Source organism: Capricornis sumatraensis, chromosome 11, assembly GCF_032405125.1.
Source record: "Capricornis sumatraensis isolate serow.1 chromosome 11, serow.2, whole genome shotgun sequence".
Classification (NCBI taxonomy): Eukaryota; Metazoa; Chordata; class Mammalia; order Artiodactyla; family Bovidae; genus Capricornis; species Capricornis sumatraensis.
The window spans coordinates 20,643,967-20,664,162 of record NC_091079.1 but is presented as its reverse complement, the minus strand read 5'-3'; the positions used below and the strand labels follow the sequence as shown (position 1 = coordinate 20,664,162).

The window sequence follows — 20,196 nt, the reverse complement described above, 5'->3', positions numbered from 1 at the left end:
CCCTCCCGCCCCGTGCCTCCGGGTGGCTCGTGGCCCAGCCCTGCTGGCCCAACCGATCCTCCTCTTCCTGGCTCCGCCGTGAACGGCCGCGCCACCTGTCCACGACTATCCCCAGCACAGGCGGCCCTGCCTGCAGCCCGCCCCCAACCTGGCCTCCACTCCTCCAGAGCACGAGGTGGTCCTTCGGCCACAGGATCCACTGAGAGGACTGTGGGGAGGCCTCAGTGGGGAAAGACCTGCAAGCGCCTCCAGCCATCAGACCAGTAACCGCCATGCTCTGGGCGCCCTCACCTCGTGCTGTTGTAAGGATGAAACCAGCTCCCCAGAGGGGCCAGGAAAATGTCTGTGGAGCCAGGCCACAATTCCAGACTACAAGGACCTTCCTTAGACCTCATCCCCCTAAAGAGCCATTCCCCCAGAAGCACCTTCCTTGCTCAAAGAGACCTCTCCTTCCCGCCCCTCATGCACCATGTGTCCAGGAGGGAGAGAGCGCAGGCATGGCCAAGGAGAGGCAGAGAGCGTGCTGGGCACTCGGGCCCTGGGCCAGGTGCCCCAAAGAAGAAGACTTTTCAGGAGCTCTCTCTGCTCCCAACAGGTTTTTACAGGTGCCCTCTGCTCACTTTTCCCCCAAAAAAATGACTCTCAATTTGCCTTCAAACAAGAATAAATATGTGTGTCTGTTCCCTGAGCCTTTGACAGCCCTGAGCTGGCCCCGGGATTTGGGCAGGATTGATGGCCCTGCCTCACTGGGAGGCCCGGTGCATCTTTTACTAAAGGTGGTTTCCCAATGATGAATGGCTTTCTCAGGAACACAAAATTGTTGATTGTATTTACAAACAATTCCTTTTTCACGTCCCGTTGATTCTTCTCCTGCGTCAGTCCCTCGGTGACGCCCGCACAGTGATGCATCGGTGGCTATTACCACCATTGATTAAGGCTTCCTGCGGTCCTGCGGTGCCTGGTATGCCATTTGTCACAGACAAGTGGCTCGCACACAGCAGTATATCATGCTCTCTTTGGGCTTTACGGTTATTTATTCTTCAATTTATGTTGCATACCCTCTAAGTAGAGGCACACGCCAAAACTCCAAAATCTTAGCATGCCACAACAGTGAGCAAGTATGTGAGTAATGGAATTCTTTGCCAATCCTGGGCCTCCAGAGCCTGACTCCTCTGCCCCTCATTCTGAAAAAAATGCAAATGTAAATAAACAGTGTCAGCACCGGTCCTAATTGAGACTTGGGACCAGAGAGAAAGTCAATGAAAGTGCCACAACTTTTCACCAAGTCATCTGACATTTAGCATCAAACTGAAAGCTCCCAGACCCAAATTCTGCAGTGCCTCATCAATCAAAGTAACCTGATTCAGAGCTGCTCTCTCTGGGTTTCTCTGCCCCACCTCCTCCTCCTAGTACATTTTTGGCTCCCTTGGGCATTTCCCATGGGGCAGGATGTATGTGGAGAAGGTGCTGGATGCCGTGAGGGTCCTGGCTCCTCCAGCTGCATGGCCCCTGGGTCTTGGGCCAGCTGGTGACTCTCCAGACGGCCAAAGGCTCAGAACAGAGCCCAGCTTTCTTCCGATTCAAAGATGGTTCACACTGAGAGCCCATCTGGTTTGCATGTGCAAAGTACCAATCAGTGTAAAATTTTGAGCCAGGGCCCATCAGGACTTGTACTGCCATGGAGAAAAATTAATTTTCTCACAGTTCTGGAGGCAAAGTCCAAGATCGAGGAGCCAGCCAATTCAGCTCCTGTAAAGACTCTCTTCCTGGTTTGCAGACGGTCACCTTCTTACTGTGTCCTCATGTGGCTGAGAAAGCAAACTCTGGTCTCTCTCTCTTTTTATTTCCTCTGGTCCCACCATACAGCTTGTGGAATCTCAGTTCCCCAGCCAGGGACCAAACCTGGGCCCTTGGCAGTGAAAAGTGGAGAGTCCTAATGATGGGCCCGCCAGAGAACCCCCTAGTATCTCTCTTTTTATAAACACACTAATCCCATTGTGGGGTCCCCACCCTCAGGTCAGTTCAGTTCAGACACTCAGTCATCTCTGACTCTGAAACACCGTAGACTGTAGCACACCAGGCTTCCCTGTCCATCACCAACTCCAGGAGCTTGCTCAAACTCATGGTCATCAAGTCAGTGATGCCATCCAAACATCTCATCCACGGTCGCCCCCCTTGTCCTCCTGCCTTCAATCTTTCCCAGCATCAGGGTCTTTTCCAATGTCAGTTCTTCGCATCAGGTGGCCAAAGTATTGGAGTTTCAGCTTCAACATTAGTCCTTCCAATGAACACTCAGGACTGATCTCCTTTAGGATGGACTGGTTGGATCTCCATGCAGTCCAAGGGACTCTCAAGAGTCTTCTCCAACACCACAGTTCAAAAGCATCAATTCTTTGGAACTCAGCTTTCTTTGTGGTCCAACTCTCACATCCATACATGACTCCTGGAAAAACCATAGCTTTGACTAGATGGACCTTTGTTGGCAAAGTAATGTCTCTGCTTTTTAATATGCTGTCTAGGTTGGTCATAGCTTTTCTTCCAAGGAGCAAGTGTCTTTTAAAAATTTCATGGCTGCAGTCACCATCTGCAGTGATTTTGGAGCCCCCCAAAATAAAATCTGTCACTGTTTCCATTGTTTCCCCATCTATTTGCCATGAAGTGATGGGACCAGATGCCATGATCCTAGTTTTCTGAATGTTGAGCCTCAAGCCAACTTTTTCACTCTCCTTTTTCACTTTCATCAAGAGGCTCTTTAGTTCTTCTTCACTTTCTGCCAAAAGGATGGTGTCATCTGCATATCTGAGGTTACTGATATTTCTCCTGGCAATCTTGATTCCAGCTTATGCTTCTTCCAGCCCAGCGTTTCTCATGATATACTCTGCATATAAGTTAAATAAGCAGGGTGACGACATACAGCTTTGATGTACATCTAACGCTAATCACCTCCCATAAGCCCCACCTCCAAATCCTATTGCTCTAGGATTACAGCTTCAACACAGGACTTTGGAAGGGGATAAAATTCAGCCCATAACATAGTTAGCTGAACATTAGCTACCTTACCAAATTATCTAATTAGTCCTAATAGAGGTGGGTTTTTTGGTTAAATTTCTTTCACGGAGGTTTCCACCTTCTGGGGCTGACTGGCTGCCCCTCCCAGGCAGATTCTGTAACAACAGGGGTGGAGCAGGCAGACAACAGCAGGTTCTGACACTCATCTGTGCGGGTAGAGCCATGAATGGCTTCCTGCCCTCTCCTCAGTAGCCATGGGCCTCTGACCTTTGTAAACTGTTCCATGTCCCTCTGTTTTCCACAGGCTGGGATCCTCTGAGGAGTGGGGGGGTGGTGGTGTGTGTGTGGGGGGGGGGGGGGAATGTCTGCTCTCAGATGAGTCTAGTGCCCCTTCCAGCAGTTTGTTCTAGACAGAATGTGGTCCACTGGAGAAGGGAATGGCAAACCACTTCAGTATTCTTGCCTTGAGAACCCCATGAACAGTATGAAAAGGCAAAAAGATAGGACACTGAAAGAGGAACTCCCCGGGTCAGTAGGTGCCCAATATGCTACTGGAGATCAGTGGAGAAATAACTCCAAAAAGAATGAAGGGATGGAGCCAAAGCAAAAACAACACCCAGCTGTGGATGGCACTGGTGACAGAAGCAAGGTCTGATGCTGTAAAGAGCAATATTGCATAAGAACATGGAATGTTAGGTCCATGAATCAAGGCAATTTGGAAGTGGTCAAACAGGAGATGGCAAGAGTGAACATCGACATTCTAGGAATCAGCAAGCTAAAATGGACTGGAATGGGTGAATTTAACTCAGATGACCATTATATATACTAGTGCAGGCAGCAAACCCTTAGAAGAAATGGAGTAGCCATCATGGTCAACAAAAGAGTCCGAAATGCAGTACTTGGATGCAATCTCAAAAACAACAGAATCATCTCTGTTCATTTCCAAGGCAAACCATTGAATATCACGGTAATCCAAGCCTAGGCCCCAACCAGAAACGCTGAAGAAGCTGAAGTTGAACGATTCTATGAAGACCTACAAGACCTTTTAGAACTAACACCCCAAAAAGATGTCCTTTTCATTATAGGGGACTGGAATGCAAAAGTAGAAAGTCAAGAAACACCTGGAGTAACAGGCAAATTTGGCCTTGGAATGCGGAAAGAAGCAGGGCAAAGGCTAATAGAGTTTTGCCAAGAGAACGCACTGGTCATAGCAAACACCCTCTTCCAACAACACAAGAGAAGACTCTACACGTGGACATCACCAGATGGTCAATACCAAAATCAGATTGATTATATTCTTTGCAGCCAAAGAAGGAGAAGTCAGCAAAAATAAGACCAGGAGCTGACTGTGGCTCAGATCATGAACTCCTTATTGCCAAATTCAGGCTGAAATTGAAGAAAGTGGAGAAAACCACTAGACCATTCAGGTATGACCTAAATCAAATCCCTTATCAAGGCAGTGAAAGTGAGAAATAGATTTAAGGGACTAGATCTGATAGATTGAGTGTCTGATGAACTATGGACAGAGGTTCATGACATTGTACAGGAGACAAGGATCAAGACCATCCCCAGAAAAAGAAATGCAAAATAGCAAAATGGCTGTCTGGGGAGGCCTTACAAATAGCTGTGAAAAGAAGAGAAGTGAAAAGCAAAGGAGAAAAGGAACCCATTTGAATGCAGAGTTCCAAAGAATAGCAAAGAGAGATAAGAAAACCTTCCTCAGCGATCAATGGAAAGAAATAGAGGAAAACAATAGAAAGGGAAAGACTAGAGATCTCTTCAAGAAAATTAGAGATACCAAGGGAACATTTCATGCAAAGATGGGCTCAATAAAGGACAGAAATGGTATGGACCTAACAGAAGCAGAAGATATTAAGAAGAGGTGGCAAGAATACACAGAAGAAATGTACAAAAAAGATCTTCATGACCCAGATAATCACAATGGTGTGATCACTCACCTAGTGCCAGACATCCTGGAATGTGAAGTCAAGTGGGACTTAGGAAGCATCACTATGAACAAAGCTGGTGGAGGTGATGGAATTCCAGTTGAGCTATTTCAAATCCTAAAAGAGGATGCTGTGAAAGTGCTGCACTCAGTATGCCAGCACATTTGGAAAACTCATCAGTGGCCACAGGCCTGGAAAAGGTCAGTTTTCATTCCAATCCCAAAGAAAGGTAATGCCAAAGAATGCTCAAAATACCGCACAGTTGCACTCATCTCACACGCTAGTAAGTGAAGTGAAGTCGCTCAATTGTGTCCGACTCTTTGTGACCCCATGGACTGCAGCCTCCCAGGCTCCTCCATCCATGGGATTTTCCAGGCAAGAGTACTGAAGTGGGTTGCCATTTCCTTCTCCAGGGGATCTTCCTGACTCAGGGATTGAACCCAGGTCTCCTGCATTGCAGGTAGACGCTTTACCCTCTCAGCCACCAGGGAAGCCCCGAAGTGATGCTTAAAGTTCTCCAAGCCAGGCTTCAGCAATACGTGAACCATGAATTTCCAGATGTTCAAGCTGGGTTTAGAAAAGGCAGAGGAACCAGAGATCAAATTGCCAACATCCGCTTGATCATGGAAAAACCAAGAGAGTTCCAGAAAAACATCTATTTCTGCTTTATTGACTGTGCCAAAGCCTTTGACTGTGTGGATCACAATAAACTGTGGAAAATTCGGAAAGAGAGGGGAATACCAAACCACCTGACCTGCCTCTTGAGAAATCTATATACAGGTCAGGAAGCAACAGTTAGAACTGGACAGGGAACAACAGATTGGTTCCAAATAAGAAAAGAAGTACATCAAGGCTGTATATTGTCACCCTGCTTATTTAACTTATATGCAGAGTACATCATGAGAAACACTGGGCTGGAAGAAGCACAAGCTGGAATCAAGATTGCCAGGAGAAATATCAATAACCTCAGATATGCAGATGACACCACCCTTATGGCAGAAAGTGAAGAGGAACTAAAAAGCCTCCTGATGAAAGTGAAAGAGGAGAGTGAAAAAGTTGGCTTAAAGCTCAGCACTCAAAAAACTAAGATCATGGCATCTGGTCCCATCACTTCATGGCAAATAGATGGGGAAACAGTGTCAGACTTTATTTTGGGGGGCTCCAAAATCACTGCAGATGGTGACTGCAGCCATGAAATTAAAAGACGCTTACTCCTTGGAAGGAAAGTTATGACCAACCTAGATAGCATATTAAAAAGCAGAGACATTACTTTGCCAACAAAGGTCCATCTAGTCAAAGCTACGGTTTTTCCAGTGGTCATGTATGGACGTGAGAGTTGGACTATAAAGAAAGCTGAGTGTCAAAGATTGCTGCTTTTGAACTATGGTGTTGGAGAAGACTCTTGAGAGTCCCTTGGACTGCAAGGAGGTCCAACCAGTCCATCCTAAAGGAGATCAGTCCCGGGTGTTCATTGGAAGGACTAATGTTGAAGCTGAAACTCCAATACTTTGGCCACCTGATGGGAAGAGCTGACTCACTGGAAAAGATCCTGATGCTGGGGAAGATTGAAGGCAGGAGGAGAAGAGGACGACAGAGGAGGAGATGGTTGGATGGCATTACCGACTCAACGGACATGGGTTTTCGTGGACTCCGGGAGTTGGTGATGGACAAGGAGGCCTGGTGCGCTTCGGTTCATGGGATTGCAAAGAGTCGGACACGACTGAGCGACTGAACTGAACTGGACTGAACTGAACTGAACATTGGTCTATCCCTGTTTTCCCCCTTTTCTGGGATCAGCTTTGATTGTTCACATTTGGGAACAGAATCATCCATCTTCTGCAGACCAGTTTACCGTCATAATGCTTTCTCACAGTTTGTAATCTCCCCGTGCCTTGGTAATTGGTCTCTTTTCCTTTCTTGATATGGTGTATTTGTGCTTTTGTGGGGATCCAAACCCATCCTGGTTGTACTGACAGACAGAACCCCAATTATTTTGGGACAGCATGCAAGGACAGTACATTCGCAGCCTCCCATGCAGACACACAAGGCCATGTGACAACGTTCAGGGGGAACTGGGGGGACATCTTGTTTTCCTCCTGATGCTTCTTCCTCTCTGGAAACCAGAAATGAGCCCAGGGGAAGTAACTTCGCCTCCACTGCGAGGCTCATGGTCTTTGGTGGACACCCCTGTGGATACACCCTCTGCCACCACCCACCTGTGAATGGTGACCTGGGGAAAAATAATAAACATCTCACTCCCCAGGGCTAAGCCATGCACCCAATCTTATGCGGTCAGAGGCGGAGCCTAGCCAATAAAAATCTACTCCCCCACCATCAGGCCTCTTGGGGATTAATCAACTTTTTTCCCTCAAACACTCAGTTTCTTTGCTATGCAACTGATGTTAGCTTTAAATGTTTTGTTATTTCCTCCTCCTTTTTTTAAATTTGGTTAATTGTTTCACATATATATGATATCTATATAGTAATAAAGTCACATAAAGTTACAGAATTTCCTTTTGTTCTATAAATTTTATATAATGTTATTTACTTTCTAGTTTTTTTTTTTTAGGTAACATGCAGTTTGTGTTCTTTCTTCTAATTCACACCTTATTTAGAAGTATCTCTTCATTTCCAATGGTTTCCTTTTATTTTGGATGCTTTTTGTTGTCAATTACTAGACATCCATTCTTCAAAACACAAGTTTTGGGGTTACTTTGTTATAGAAGGTTGGGAGCTTTACCAGCCTCAGGTCTCTAAGACCTGCTGAACCAAGAAGGAACCTCCTCCGGCACCCCACCGCCTCCCCAGGGGTGACCGCTTATAACTCTGAGCTGCAGATTTGGTGTTGAATCCCACAGTTCCGAAGAACAAGCATCTGCAACTGGAGGTTTTTATTTCTTTATTTATCTCTTCATTTATTTTTGGCTGTGCTGGGTCTCTGTTGCTTTGTGCAGGCTTTCTCTGGTTGTACTAGTCGGGGTTACTCTTCCTTGCCAGACACGTCTTTCTCCTTGAAGTGACATTTCTTGTAATGGAACACAGGCTCTGGATCAAGCGGGCTTCAGCAGTTGTGGTGCTTAGTTGCTTCATGGTATGTGGAATCTTCCTGGACCAGGGATCAAACCTGTGTCCTTCGCATAGGCAGACGGGTTCCTAGCCACTGTGCCACCAGGGAAGTCCCGGAGCTCATGCTTCTGCACCTGGAATTCTGCTTTCTAACTGAGGCCTTATCTGCTGACTTCCCCCTCAGCAGGATGCAGCTTCAGCTTCTCTCACCCACTTCTTCACCCTTTCCCTCTCTCCTCCGAACAGAAACTCCTTATGGTGGTCCTCTACGGTCAAGCTACCAGGACAGCCTGAAACACACAGCTAAGTCAGGTCGTATTCTGTGTTACATTTTATTTTCCTCGGAGTTAACAATTACCTTATTTTGTTGTTACTATTGTTTCAGATGGCCAGGGTTGGCCAAAGAGCTTAGCTTACAGGATTTAGCTCTGGGGAAAGACAGGATCTGGCTTGGCCATTTGGGGAGGGGCCCAGGGCTCTGCACCGAGGCATGGCAGGGACCGTGGGGAGATGGTTACTATGGACAAGGCTGGAAATTTATCAGAACTTGATTAAGATTTGCTATGGCTACTGCATATGCTCTGGTGTTCCTGCCCCTGCTCTTCGGTGAGGTGAGCCCCACATGAAATCTGAGTGCGTTCCAGAGTTGCCATAACTAGAGAAATTATGAAGGGCCTGGGGTAACTCTGCAGGGAGAGTTCGGTTCTGGAGGCAGGCTGGTCCCGGGAGGTAAGTCAGTTCTAGATGTAGGTGGTGAAAGTAAGATGATTCTGGAAGCAGGTTGCCGAGGAGGGGTTCTGGAGTGTGGGCTCCAGAGGCGGGTTCCCGAGGAAGGTTCTGGAAGCGGTTTCTGGAAGTGTGACAATGGACGGCACCGCACTGGGGCCCCCAGGCCAGAGCCTGGGTGCCCGACCGGAGACAGAAAAGCGGACCTTAAGGGCTGCACGGGCGCTCGTGCCAGGAAATCCGTTAACAAGCCATCGCGGGTGTTTTCTTCGGACTAGCCCTGCGGAGGCCACGCCGCCCAGCGGGTGGAACCCCGGCTGCCCCTGGGCCCTGCGCGGCGCCTTGTTTCTCCCTTTTCCGCCGGCCGGCGGTTGCCAGGGGCGACCGCATTCCCCTGGGGCTCCGCGGACACGAGTGGGCAGGGCCTGGCTTCGAGAACCACCTCCTTCACGCTCTGGTTGGCCAGCGCTGCTGTCCGTCGGAGTCGCCGCGGCCGCCGATTGGGCATCAGAAAGTTTCGCACGCTCGGCGGCCTGCGCCCCGCCCCTCCTGCCGGCGGGGCCGCCACCCCCAGGAGAGGAGAGTGAGGAGTCCCTTGCTCCGGGGGTCCCTGCGCTGGCGACGGCCTCCAGGCGGACGCGGCCCGAGCAGCGGGCGGCGATGGTCCCCGAGGACAGATCGGACGGCCCGGGAGCCGGCGAGGAGAGCGCCCGGCTGCAAGCGGGCCCCATCCGCAAGGTGGGAGCGCCCGGCGGCCGGCGGCCGGGGGGCGCCGGGAGGTGGGTTCCCAAACCCGGCCGCTCCTGTTGCCCGCTTCCGCGGGCGAGCGCTCGGCTGTGGGATCGGCACTGGTTTTTCGCGCCGCTGGACTCCGGGGCGAAACGTCGCGTAAGATGGGCTTAACGGTGGGGAACTGGGGCCCCGTGCGGAGCCAGAGCCCGGCCGCTGGACTCCTGTCTAGTGCGTTTGGGGGACCCCTTCTGCGTCGACCGGAGCAGGTCAGAGCGCAAGTCCAGCTCGTGGTTTTCTGAGAACAACACTCCAGGACCCCCTTCTCTGGCAGGTGCTGGACTCTGGTCAGTGACAGCCCGTGGCCTTCGTGTCTGTTCCTGGCATGTCATTCCCCCTTTCCTAGCTGTTCCGTCTCTCCTAGGGCTGTTCAGCTGTGCCCTGGCCACCCAGCTCTGTGTTTGACGGAACTTTTAGCAACAGATGGCTGATGCACCCGGGTACAGGAAATGGCTGGAGGATTTCCCAGCAGGGTGGTTTCTCCCGCCTCGCTTCCCCGTACCTCTGCCCCTTCCTGAAACCCCTGATCCCGCGGGGGCTGTGGACTGTGGACTGTTTCCAGGACTGAAAAGCTGTGCAAGGGAGGAGGGTGGAGACATGTGAGTCTGTGTCTGGGGAGGATTCATGCTCTGGTTGCCTCACCTTGCAGCCCGGGAGCCTGGCTGTTCCCTGGGAGTCAATGAAAGGCTTCCCAGGGTTTATGCCAGGCCTTAGGCATCCACACACACGAGAGTTTTCAGGCCGGTGCCACCAAGCATTGCTGCACCTGCACCAGGGAGGGTGTGAGGCCTGGCCCCACCAACCATCTTGCAGTCTGTTACCAGACCTGCGCTGCCCTAGTTCCTGGCACACTTAGCCAGTTCTGGCCACTGCCCCTGCCATTTCCTCCTGGGCTTCTGGGGGATCCATTAGACCAGTGCTGCCAGGGCTGGAGCAGGGAGGGCGTGGGAGAGGCTCGCTGCTCTTCTCCATCAGGTGGAGGTTCTTCCACACACGCACGAGCTGGCAGAACCTTCACCACCCGGTGTGGAAATGGGGGTGAGCACCACCCAGCACTGCAAATTGGGCCACAGTCGCACTTCCCGCCAAGTCATGCAGCCAGCCTGAGTCCTGGAGGGAGCGCTGGGGTCACGAGACCGTGAGGGGTGCTGGCTGCAGGCCTCAGGGGGAACTATGGTCTCCCGCCTTCAAGCACATCTCTCCGGGGGCACGTGACATCGGACACCTGATGAGCTGTGTTGACGGGACAGTCCCTCGGGGATGGCAGCCTCTCCCCAGTGCATGGAGCGCCCCTCCCCAGGCAGACAGCCTTGCTGCTCACTCAGAACCTTAGGCTGGAGCTGTGCAGTTGGACCTTCAGAGGGAGAAGAGTAGAGCTTCAGCTGTGGCCTGCCCCCTGCTCCGGATTCTCAGGCCTTCTGGAAGGGCGACTGCCCATGTCCTCTTCTCATTCCCTTCTGCACCAAGTGGGTATGGGAGGTACCATGGGGAAGAGGTGAAGGCCAGTGCGAAGACAGACACTCAACCAGCAGAGCGGAGAGAGGAGAGCTGTGCTTTGTCTTCTTCCTGCCTGATGCCACCTTGACACCAGCCCCCTCTCTGCCTACAGACGAGGACCTGTCCAGAGTCCCCCAGCAGGCAGTCATCCAAGGTGGTTGCTCTCTCTCCCCCATTGTTCAATGGGGACAAGTCCCCTCTCCCCAGTTACCTCAGGACCACTTGGAAGTCCCAGAAAAATGCTTCCTCCTGCGGGAAGTCTTCCCTGATTGATCCCTCCTGAGAACACTGGAATGTGGAGGAAATGTTGGGCCGTAATCCAAGGTGGTCATGTGCCATGAGTCTTGTCTGTGCAAGAGAGTAAGGCCTTCTTTAGGGTGCCTCCTGCTTGGGGCTGGGATAACCTATAGCCCCCAGAAGGCGGGGACTGCTCTGTGTGTGGCAGTGGGGACATATTTCCTCAGATTTGTGCAAGACAGCGGCCACTGCAGAGAGGCTGCATTAGCCCTGCATGCCTGTGCTTTCAGGGTGGGGTCCTGGGAGGCACTATGTCCTCTTCCCTGTTCTGTTCCAGGGCCAGGAGACCACTTGAGCCTGAGGACATGGTCCAGGGAAGAACATTCTGAGAAGTCCTTCCCAACTCTCGGGCTGGTGACTGACCAGGCCGGGAGGTCCCTAAATGGCCGCAGCGGCACCAGTCCCACTGGAGCCCTGAAAGCCCCTCCCCTCACAGAGGAAACCTCTCACCCTCTGAACCTGCTTCAGGGCTCTCTGCCTGGGGCCCGGGACACGGGCAGGCTGGCGGGATTGCCCGTGTGCAGGGCAGAAGCCACACTGAGGCACCTCAGATGGGGCTGTCAGAAGGCCTGGCCCTCTGCCTGTGAGCGGAGTGACCCTTGGGGCCTGTGGTTTGGGCATTTGCCACAATAAGCGGCCAACTGGGATGGAGCCCAGCCGCAGTAAGTGTGGCCCAGAGGAGACCCAGCACCCTGCAGGCAGGCTGCTCTCCATCAGTGCCCTGGCAGGAGCTGGCTGGTCGTCCCCTCCACCTAAACGTGTGCAGTCCGGCATTTGCGTGGGCAGGACAGGTCATGGAGGTTATAGAAGGAATTCGGAAGCGCAGGAGGACGCGGGGAGCAACTGACCGTCTCCCGGCGGGTCTCCAGCTGGGCTGCTGAGTCCCAGAGCGGCACCCGACGGGCCCAGCATCTTCCCAGGGCAGTCCAGCCCTGTCGCTGCCCGCCATGTCCTTGCTGGCCTGGGCCCAGTGACCTGTGACCTCTTCACAGGGCTGTGACCTCTCGGCAGATTCACCGCCCAGCCGCCTGCAGAGCCGCAGGGCCCGGATCCACCAGCAGATTGACAGGGAGCTGAGGATGCGGACAGGCGCCGAGAATCTGTACAGGTGGGCACTGGCTGCCCAGGACACCCACCCACGGCTGGACCCCCAGGAAAGCAGAGCCATGTTCCTAGAGGCCCCCATGAGGCAGGCTCACCCAGGGCAGGGCAGTGACACGGTGGGTGCCTGGTCTTTTGGTCCACGTGTGAGTTCACGACCAGGCCTCCTGTTCAGGCTCCTGAGAGGCAGGGCTGGACTTCGTACCAGGGTCTGGGGCAGCCATGGTGCCCAGCTGGGATGCTCACAGATGACTCAGGCCCCCACCTTGGTGGCCCTCACTGGCAGGGTCAGCTCAGGGCCAGCCAGGTTCCGTGCTAGGCTGGAGAGGATGTCCCCACCAGGATGGGCATAGCAGCTGCAATTTTTAGGCTGAGCCATGGCAAGTGACTAGTGTCCCGAGGTTGAGAACCTGAGAATGAGTCCTTGAGACAGTAATGCATCTCTACCTTGGAGCCTGTGTGTTCACACCTTCACACCCACCTGTTCTCTGGGTGCTGATCTGAGGCCCGGGAAGGGGGCCCTGCCTGCCCCAGCCACTACCAATGAGCACAAAGCCAGGTGCAGGCCAGGGCTCCGCCAGGCCCTCCTTTTCCTTAACCCTGCCTCCCTGTCCACCCCGTGCCTTTCTGGGCACCCACTGGTCCCTCTGGCAGGCACAGAGGCAGTCCAACCCCATCTCTCCAGGGAAGTTGCCTTCCAGTCTCCAGAGCACAGGCGTGAGCCGTGTCCTGGGGAGTGAGAGGTTGGGGGGTGCTTACACCCTGGAAGTTCTGGGTCCGAGCACATGTACTCCGGCCAGAGTCATGACACGCCTACGGACAGGAAACTGCATGGCCCACAGGGAGCTTCAGAGAGGAGGGGGTCATCTGGTGGGCCCTGGACCCCACCACTGCACCCCAGGGTGGCTGGGCCCCTTGGCACATCACTGTGGAATGGGCTCCAGAGCTTGGGCTGCGATGAAGGCCTGGGGCATGGGTCCCCGGGCAGCGCTAGGGCTTCACTTCAGCCTCCCTCCTCTAGAGCCACCAGCAACGCCCGCGTCAGGGAGACTGTGGCCCTGGAACTGAGTGACGTCAACTCCAGCCTGCAGCTGCTGAAGGAGGAGCTGGCGGGGCTCGACAGCAGCGGGGACACGGGCCAGCCCGAGAGGTGCGTGTGTGAGTGTGTGCAAGGACGTGGACTGGCCCCAGGGGCGTGTGTGCATGCGAGTGTGGGGGGGGGGGGACAGGGACTGGCCCCAGAGGCGCGTGTGCGTGTGAGCGTGAGGGAGACCACCACCACCACGCCTGTGTGTGCAGGGCCGGCATCAGGCAGGGCCTGAGGGACGTGGCGTGGCGTTCCAGAGCTGGGGTGGGGCGGTGCGTCCGGTGTAGCAGGCATGGTAGTGGGTGACTCCAGGGCCACTGAGGACAGCGGAGTCCAGCCCTAGAGTCTGGACTCGCTGCTTCTGGTTCTAGCGAAGGCGTCACTGCCCCCATGATCCCCCTGGGGCTGAAGGAGACCAAGCCCCTGGACTGGGCCCCCTCCCTGAAGGTGAGTGCCGGCCTGGGCTCGGCTCTCAGGGGCTTCCTGGTCAGCAGTCTCACTGAGGTGAGGACTCAGAGGGAAGAAGGGTCTGACCCGGAGCCACCTGGCCTCCACAGCCAGAGGGGATTTTGATCGGGTGGGCTTTGCAGAAGAACGCACACTGGGACGGATGTCGGCAAAACCGGAGGTCCCAGGATGGCTGCCGGGTCCCCGACTCCTGCTCTGAGGGTTCCGCTGGCTGGGGGCTGCCCCTTCTAGCCAGAGCCTGTGCTGAGAAAACCCGCAGGTTCCGGGGGACCTAAGCCCCTGCGGCCAGGCCAGCAGGAAGGTGCCTCAGCCTGGGCCTCGGGCATCCGCTGGTAGGTGGCAGGTGGCACGTGGTTTGTGGGAGTTAATAAGGGTAAGGGGTTCCAGTAGAGACATCCCTGAGTCCCTGGGCCCCGCATCTGTGGTGGGGGTCCCCTCGCTATGGGGCTTCAGCCATGTCGGGCTGGGAGGCTCCAGGGAAGTCCCGTGCCTGCCCTCCCCCCGCCCCAACCTCAGGAGCTGATCTGCAGGCACTTTGGGGAGGATGGAGCTTCCTATGAGGCTGAGATCAGGGAGCTGGAGGAGCTGCGGCAGGTGGGTGTCAGCCCCCCCACCCCCCAGGTGAGAAGACTGCTGGCCTTTGGGAATGGCTGCTCTGTGCCCGTGCCCGCCTCAGGGACCCTGCCCAGCCTCCCACTCCAGCGCCCTGCAGTCCCCTGGAGTGGCACGTGTGGTCCCCAGCAACCCCCAGGAGGGCACGTGTAACTATGTTCACCCCTAGACCCTGGGGCGCCCCCTGGAGCTGTGACATCCCAGGGGCTGCCATGTGTGCCCTGGGGTGGGCAGAGGCGGTAGGACCCAGCTGACTTCCATCTGGCAGGCCACGCGGACCCCCAGCCGGAGCAAGGCTGGCCTGGAGCTGCTCACGGCCTACTACAACCAGCTCTGCTTCCTGGAGGCACGCTTTGTCACCCCTGCCCGGAGCCTCGGGCTGCTCTTCCACTGGTAGGGGCTGGGGTGGGCAGGAGCCCCGGGGCCGTTCCTGAGACCCCCAGCTTCTTGTGGGAACTCTTCCCAGCCTGACCCAACCCTGCAGGTACGACTCGCTGACAGGGCTTCCAGCCCAGCAGCGGGCCCTGGCCTTCGAGAAGGGCAGCGTGCTGTTCAACATCGGCGCCCTGCACACCCAGATCGGGGCTCGCCAGAACCGCTCCTGCCCTGAGGGCATCAGCTGCGCCGTGGAAGCCTTTCAGAGGGCTGCTGGTGAGGCTGCCAGACCCTGGCCCCACAGCTGTGCCTGCGCGGTCCTTACTTCCAGGCTCGAGGGCCAGAGTCGGGGTAGGGGGGACAGGCGTGGTGGCCCCCTAGGCCAAGGGGCTCAGCACACAGAGGCCCTCTGTGATGAGCTTAGGGCGAGAGCTGGGCAGCCCCGCTGAGCCCCCTCTCCCCGGCAGGGGCCTTCAGCCTCCTGAGGGAGAACTTCTCCCATGCACCCAGCCCGGACATGAGCCCCGCCTCGCTCTCCATGCTGGAGCAGCTCATGAGTGCCCAGGCCCAGGAGTGTGTCTTCGAGGGCCTCTTGCTGCAGGCCCCCGGTGCCGCCCACGACTGCCTGGCCCAGCTGCGCCTCGCCCAGGAGGCGGCCCAGGTGAGGGCGGGAGGGAGGGGGACAGCGGGGGGCGGCTGTCCCAGGGGACGGGCCAGGCTGCGGCTCTTGGCTCTCGGGTGCCCGCTGAGCTGGGGGCCGGGGCAGGGTGGGGCGGGGCCAGGAGGGGCGGCTGGGGAGTCTCTGGAAGCCAGCTGTCCTCATAGGCTCTGGGGGGCTGTTCAGGGTCCCGGGGCCCTGAGTCCCCGCATCTGGGGCGATGCCAATCAGGGCAGGGACTGGGGCCCCCTGACCCTGGAGCTCGTCTCGACGTGGGGCAGGGTCGCTGGGACTTTGGTGGAGGCGGAGCCCCAGGGTGGGCAGAGGCCGGGGCCCAGGCCGCTGGGCTCCAGGCAGCCCCCTCCGTCCCCCTGTGTGCCAGCAGGTGGCGGCCGAGTACCGGCTGGTGCATCAGACCATGGTCCAGCCGCCCGTCCGGGACTACGTGCCCTTCCCCTGGACCACCCTGGTGCACGTGAAGGCTGAGCACTTCCACGCCCTGGCTCACTACCACGCGGCCCTGGGCCTGTGTGACGGCGCCCGTGAGTGCCCCGCCCTGCCTGCCCGCTTGCCGTGCCACCAGGGGCCCGTGCGGTGGCTCACTGCCCTCTCTGACCTCCAGCGGTGGCCGAGTCGGAGCTCCCCATCCTTGAGAAAGTGTTCCTGGCCTCGGCTGAGGCCCGGGGCCCGGTGCTGCCCCAGGAGCGCGAGGAACGCAGCAAGCTGGGTGAGGCCCTGGGCCCCTGCCGGCGTGAGCGCCCCACTCCAGCTGTCACTCCCCATGGGGCCCCAGCAGTGCGGGCGGCTTCCTGGGCAGGGCAGGCACCCATGGGAGGCAGCTCTTCCCTGGCGGATCCAGGATGAACCCGGAAGCCCTGACCTGCCCTCCTCCAGCTGCATGTGGGGTGGGGGCCTGGAGGGGCCCCAGCAGCATGAGACAGCTCGGTCCCGCAGGCAAGGCCCACCTGAGGCGGGCCCTCCTGGGGCAGGAGGCGGCGCTGCAGCTGCACGCCGTGTGCCGAGCCCTGCGCTGGGAGGACCTGCTGCAGGCCGTGCTGGCCCGGGCACTGCGGCGTTCTCTGGCCAAGTACTCGGAGCTCGACCTGGAGGACGACTTCCATGAGGCCACCGAGGCCCCTGACATCCAGCGTGAGCACCAGGCCCCCGGGGTGGGTGTGTCTTGGCCCCAGCGGGGGAGGCAGGCAGAGGCTCCATGTGTCACACAGAGAGCCCTCGGAGGAGGAGCCGAGCCATGATGGCAGCTCCCCGCTGCTCCGTGCCTGCCCCGTCCCCCCAGGGACGTCAGACGCCAGAACCACCATGCGCCTCCTGCTGGTGGTGCCCAGAGGGCCCGAGTGCATGGGTGCACCTCAGGCCACCACCCTGGGACCCTGAGCCTTGGACTCAGCCCTGCCTCCCTTCACCCTCATCCTTTCAGCTAAAACGCAGCAGAGGGCAGAGGGAAGGACACCCAGCTTCTCCCGGGTGAAGGTAGCTGATATCTTCCACCGGCTGGTGAGCACCCTCCCAGGCCTCCCCTTCCTCAGCTCTCTCCTGGCATTCAGGCAGGTCCTCGAAGGGGGCCCCACCCTGCCCAGCCCCCCTGCTGACGCCACCAGTCTCTCACCGAATGGAGAGATGAGGGCAAGGGTGCTCCAGGCCGGGGGGCTCCTCCAAGTGCAGCAGCCCAGCCAGGCCTCTGACCTCCCCCAGGGGCCCCTGTCCGTGTTCTCAGCCAAGAATCACTGGCGGCTGGTGGGGCCCATTCACCTGTCTCGAGGAGAGGGAGGCTTCGGCTTCACGCTGCGGGGAGACTCGCCTGTTCTCATTGCTGCCGTCGTTCCAGGGGGCCGGGCTGCGGTAAGCCCCCCTCACCGGGGGGGCAGGGAAGGTGGGCCCACCCAGAGGTGGAGGGGTGCTGTGGGACTCTCCCTGTCTGCTGCAGGAGGCCGGCCTGAAGGAGGGTGACTACATCGTGTCGGTGAATGGGCAGCCGTGCAGGTGGTGGAAGCACGCGGAGGTGGTGGCCCAGCTGAAGGGTGTGGGCGACGAGGGCGTGAGCCTGCAGATGGTCACGCTGCTGCCTGCTGCCGAGCTGCCCGTCTCGGTGAGCCCCAGGACCTTGGGAGGGTGTCCCTAACTCCTTTGGCCAGGCCCCAAATACCCACGCATGCTACGAGGGTGCTGGGACGGTCCTCCGTGAGGCTCAGCCCGCCCCTCAGCTGCTCCGGGCAGAGGCTGCCTCTGGAGCACGGCCCCCCAGCAGGGCAAACCCATGGGGGGTTTGCTATCACATGGACCCCCCAACCCCTGAATCCCCACCATTTTGTCCCTGGCACTCACCCGCTGGCCACAAGCAGACCAGGCCAGGGGAGCTGACCCACGTCCGTTTCCATGCTGAACACAGGGGGACCGCCAGCCAGCCCTTGGGGGGCTTCTGAGAAGCCAGAAGGAGTGTGGCCAAGAGACACCAGTGCCCTCACGAGCCAGCCCGAGGCCCAGGCCCCTCCTTGGCTGGAACCGCAAGGCCAACAGGGGCAAGACTGGAAGAAGGCTGTCCCCAGCCCCACAGCCCTGAGCTGCTTGCTGCCCTTACCCTCTGGGTTGCCCAGGGTGGCGGTGAGGGGCCGGCTCCTCCCATACAAGGGCCCCAGCGCAGGCTCCAGCTGGCTGGGAGCGAGGACCCTATGCAGACCTTCCAGATCCAGGACCCAGGAGCTTCAGCCAGTTTGCTGCCCCACCCAGTGCCCAGAGCTGCCCATTAAAGACCATGTCTGATGAGATGTGCCAGAGCCCAGTGCCGGGGGCCAGGTGCAGCACCCGCACAAGAAGTGTCACAGTTACCCTGGGCACTGAGTCCCGCGTGCCAGGAGCCTGTCTCTGAGCTGCCCTGTCCTCCTGTGTCCCGACTGCCCACTAGAGGGCAGCTCCCCGGGTGGAGGTGTCCATGGACTCCTCTCGGACCAGAAGGAGCTGTCATGGGAAAAGGGGGCAGGCTAGGGGGATGTGTAGCAGCAGCCCCTGCAGCTCAGATTCCCGCTGCCCCTGTGCTGGGCTCCTGAGGCCCCTGGCTGAGCTCTCCCGTCCCCTTCCTCCCAGGATGCCACCCTCTGTCCACACCCTCCCTCAGGACCGCAGCCCCAAGCCCAGCTTCTCTTTGGCCCTCAGTGACCCCTGCCGGGCCCCCCACCCCCACCCCGCACTGGTCCACCTGGTGCCCCACAGGCTGGAGAAGGACCAGCTTCCCTCCTGCCCTGCCCCTCCCTCCACAAGCAGCCCAGGTGTCCACAGCACGGCCTCCCACCCGAGTGGTGTCCTAGCAGAAGCCAACTACTGCATGCCTTCTGCTCTCCCTCCGTGCAAGGAGCGGGACTCCCTCCCTGCTTCCGTACCTCCTGTCCCGTCTCCCAACACCGTGTGCATCGAGGGCCTCTGACCCCAGCCCGGCTCCTGCAGTCCAGTCCTTTCTGGAGCTGCCTGCCTCTTTGCAGGCCAGGCCCGACCCCCACGTCCCCTCCGGCCAAGCTCCGCCCCCGCCCTGCCTTGTGTCCGCCCCCATCCCATCCCTCCAGGCTCTGCTCCCCCTGCCCCCGCCCTGCCGTCGAGCCTGGGCGTCCGAGGCCGCTGTTTCGGATCAAGGGGTGTCTATGGGGCCGTCTCAGCCTCCTTGCTCCCAGGCCCAGCACAGAGGGGTACCCCCAGCCCACCCTAACTCCCTTGGACTTCTCCCTAGCCCCTTCGGCACCAAACTGGGCTTCTTGGACCGTGAGCCTTCAGGGACCACCCCCTCACCCCACGCCATGCATACTGGGAACAGCCCCAGAGACCACGACGGCCACACTGCCCCAGGCCCCGCGGTAGTGTGGCTCAGGGCCTGGCCCCAAAGGAAGGGGTGGAAAATGGGAGAGGCTGCTGTCTGCAGTTCTCTCCGGGATAGTGTTGGGGGGAGGTGCCGTGGCCACCAGGGGGCAGCCACGGCCTGCTCACAAGGCTGCAGGAGGCGGGGTCTCTGGGCCGTGCAGGGTTAAGGAGGGGCGGGCAGCAGACCCCGGAGAGAAGGAAGCTCCCCTGCAGACCAAGGTCCAGCCCCTCTCAGCACGTCAGGCCTGTCTCCTCCGTGGGGTCCCCAAGCAGAAGCAGCCCTTAGGGACTTGGCCCCTGCTCTCTCCCACCTTCATCAGCGTCACTGGGGCTGGGGGTTGAGTGCAGGGCATTGGCGGGGGTGAGTGTGTGAGGGTGGGTGCGTGGGTGTAATGAGGGTGCACAGTGTTCAGAGTGGGAGGTCAGGGCTCCCCCCAACTGCCCGAGCCGGCGGACAGGACATCCAGGTGCGTCCCTCCTTGACCACCTGCCCCTCCCAGGGGAATGTCCCTCTCAGCAGAACCTGCCAAGGTCACCTCAGCTCGTATTAATTTGATTAATAAAACTGTGCGTCAAGGAAGCCATTACACGCTAATCAGGGACGACAGGACTGGCAGGTCCTGTCCAGAACTCAGCAGCGTCCCCGCTTCCAGCAGCCGACCTGAACCCAGGAGGGGCTGGGGCCGGGAGAGAGCCACCACCTG

At 57.6% G+C, this 20,196-nt stretch overlaps 2 protein-coding genes across 2 annotated transcripts in view; both read left to right on the top strand.

Annotated features, from left to right (window-relative positions):
* ZNF623 (zinc finger protein 623) overlaps window positions 1–20,196 on the top strand; it is a 246,494-nt gene that overhangs the window by 33,279 nt on the left and 193,019 nt on the right. The window lies entirely within an intron of this gene.
* On the top strand, window positions 9,408–19,067 carry RHPN1 (rhophilin Rho GTPase binding protein 1). The gene is made up of 16 exons (XM_068984038.1): window positions 9,408–9,467; window positions 12,323–12,438; window positions 13,453–13,581; window positions 13,890–13,965; window positions 14,503–14,580; window positions 14,867–14,991; window positions 15,083–15,249; window positions 15,441–15,634; window positions 16,017–16,173; window positions 16,254–16,358; window positions 16,586–16,780; window positions 17,070–17,146; window positions 17,345–17,491; window positions 17,577–17,738; window positions 18,039–18,184; window positions 18,731–19,067. Exons 1-16 carry the CDS (start codon window positions 9,408–9,410, stop codon window positions 19,065–19,067), a joined length of 2,271 nt encoding a protein of 756 aa, XP_068840139.1.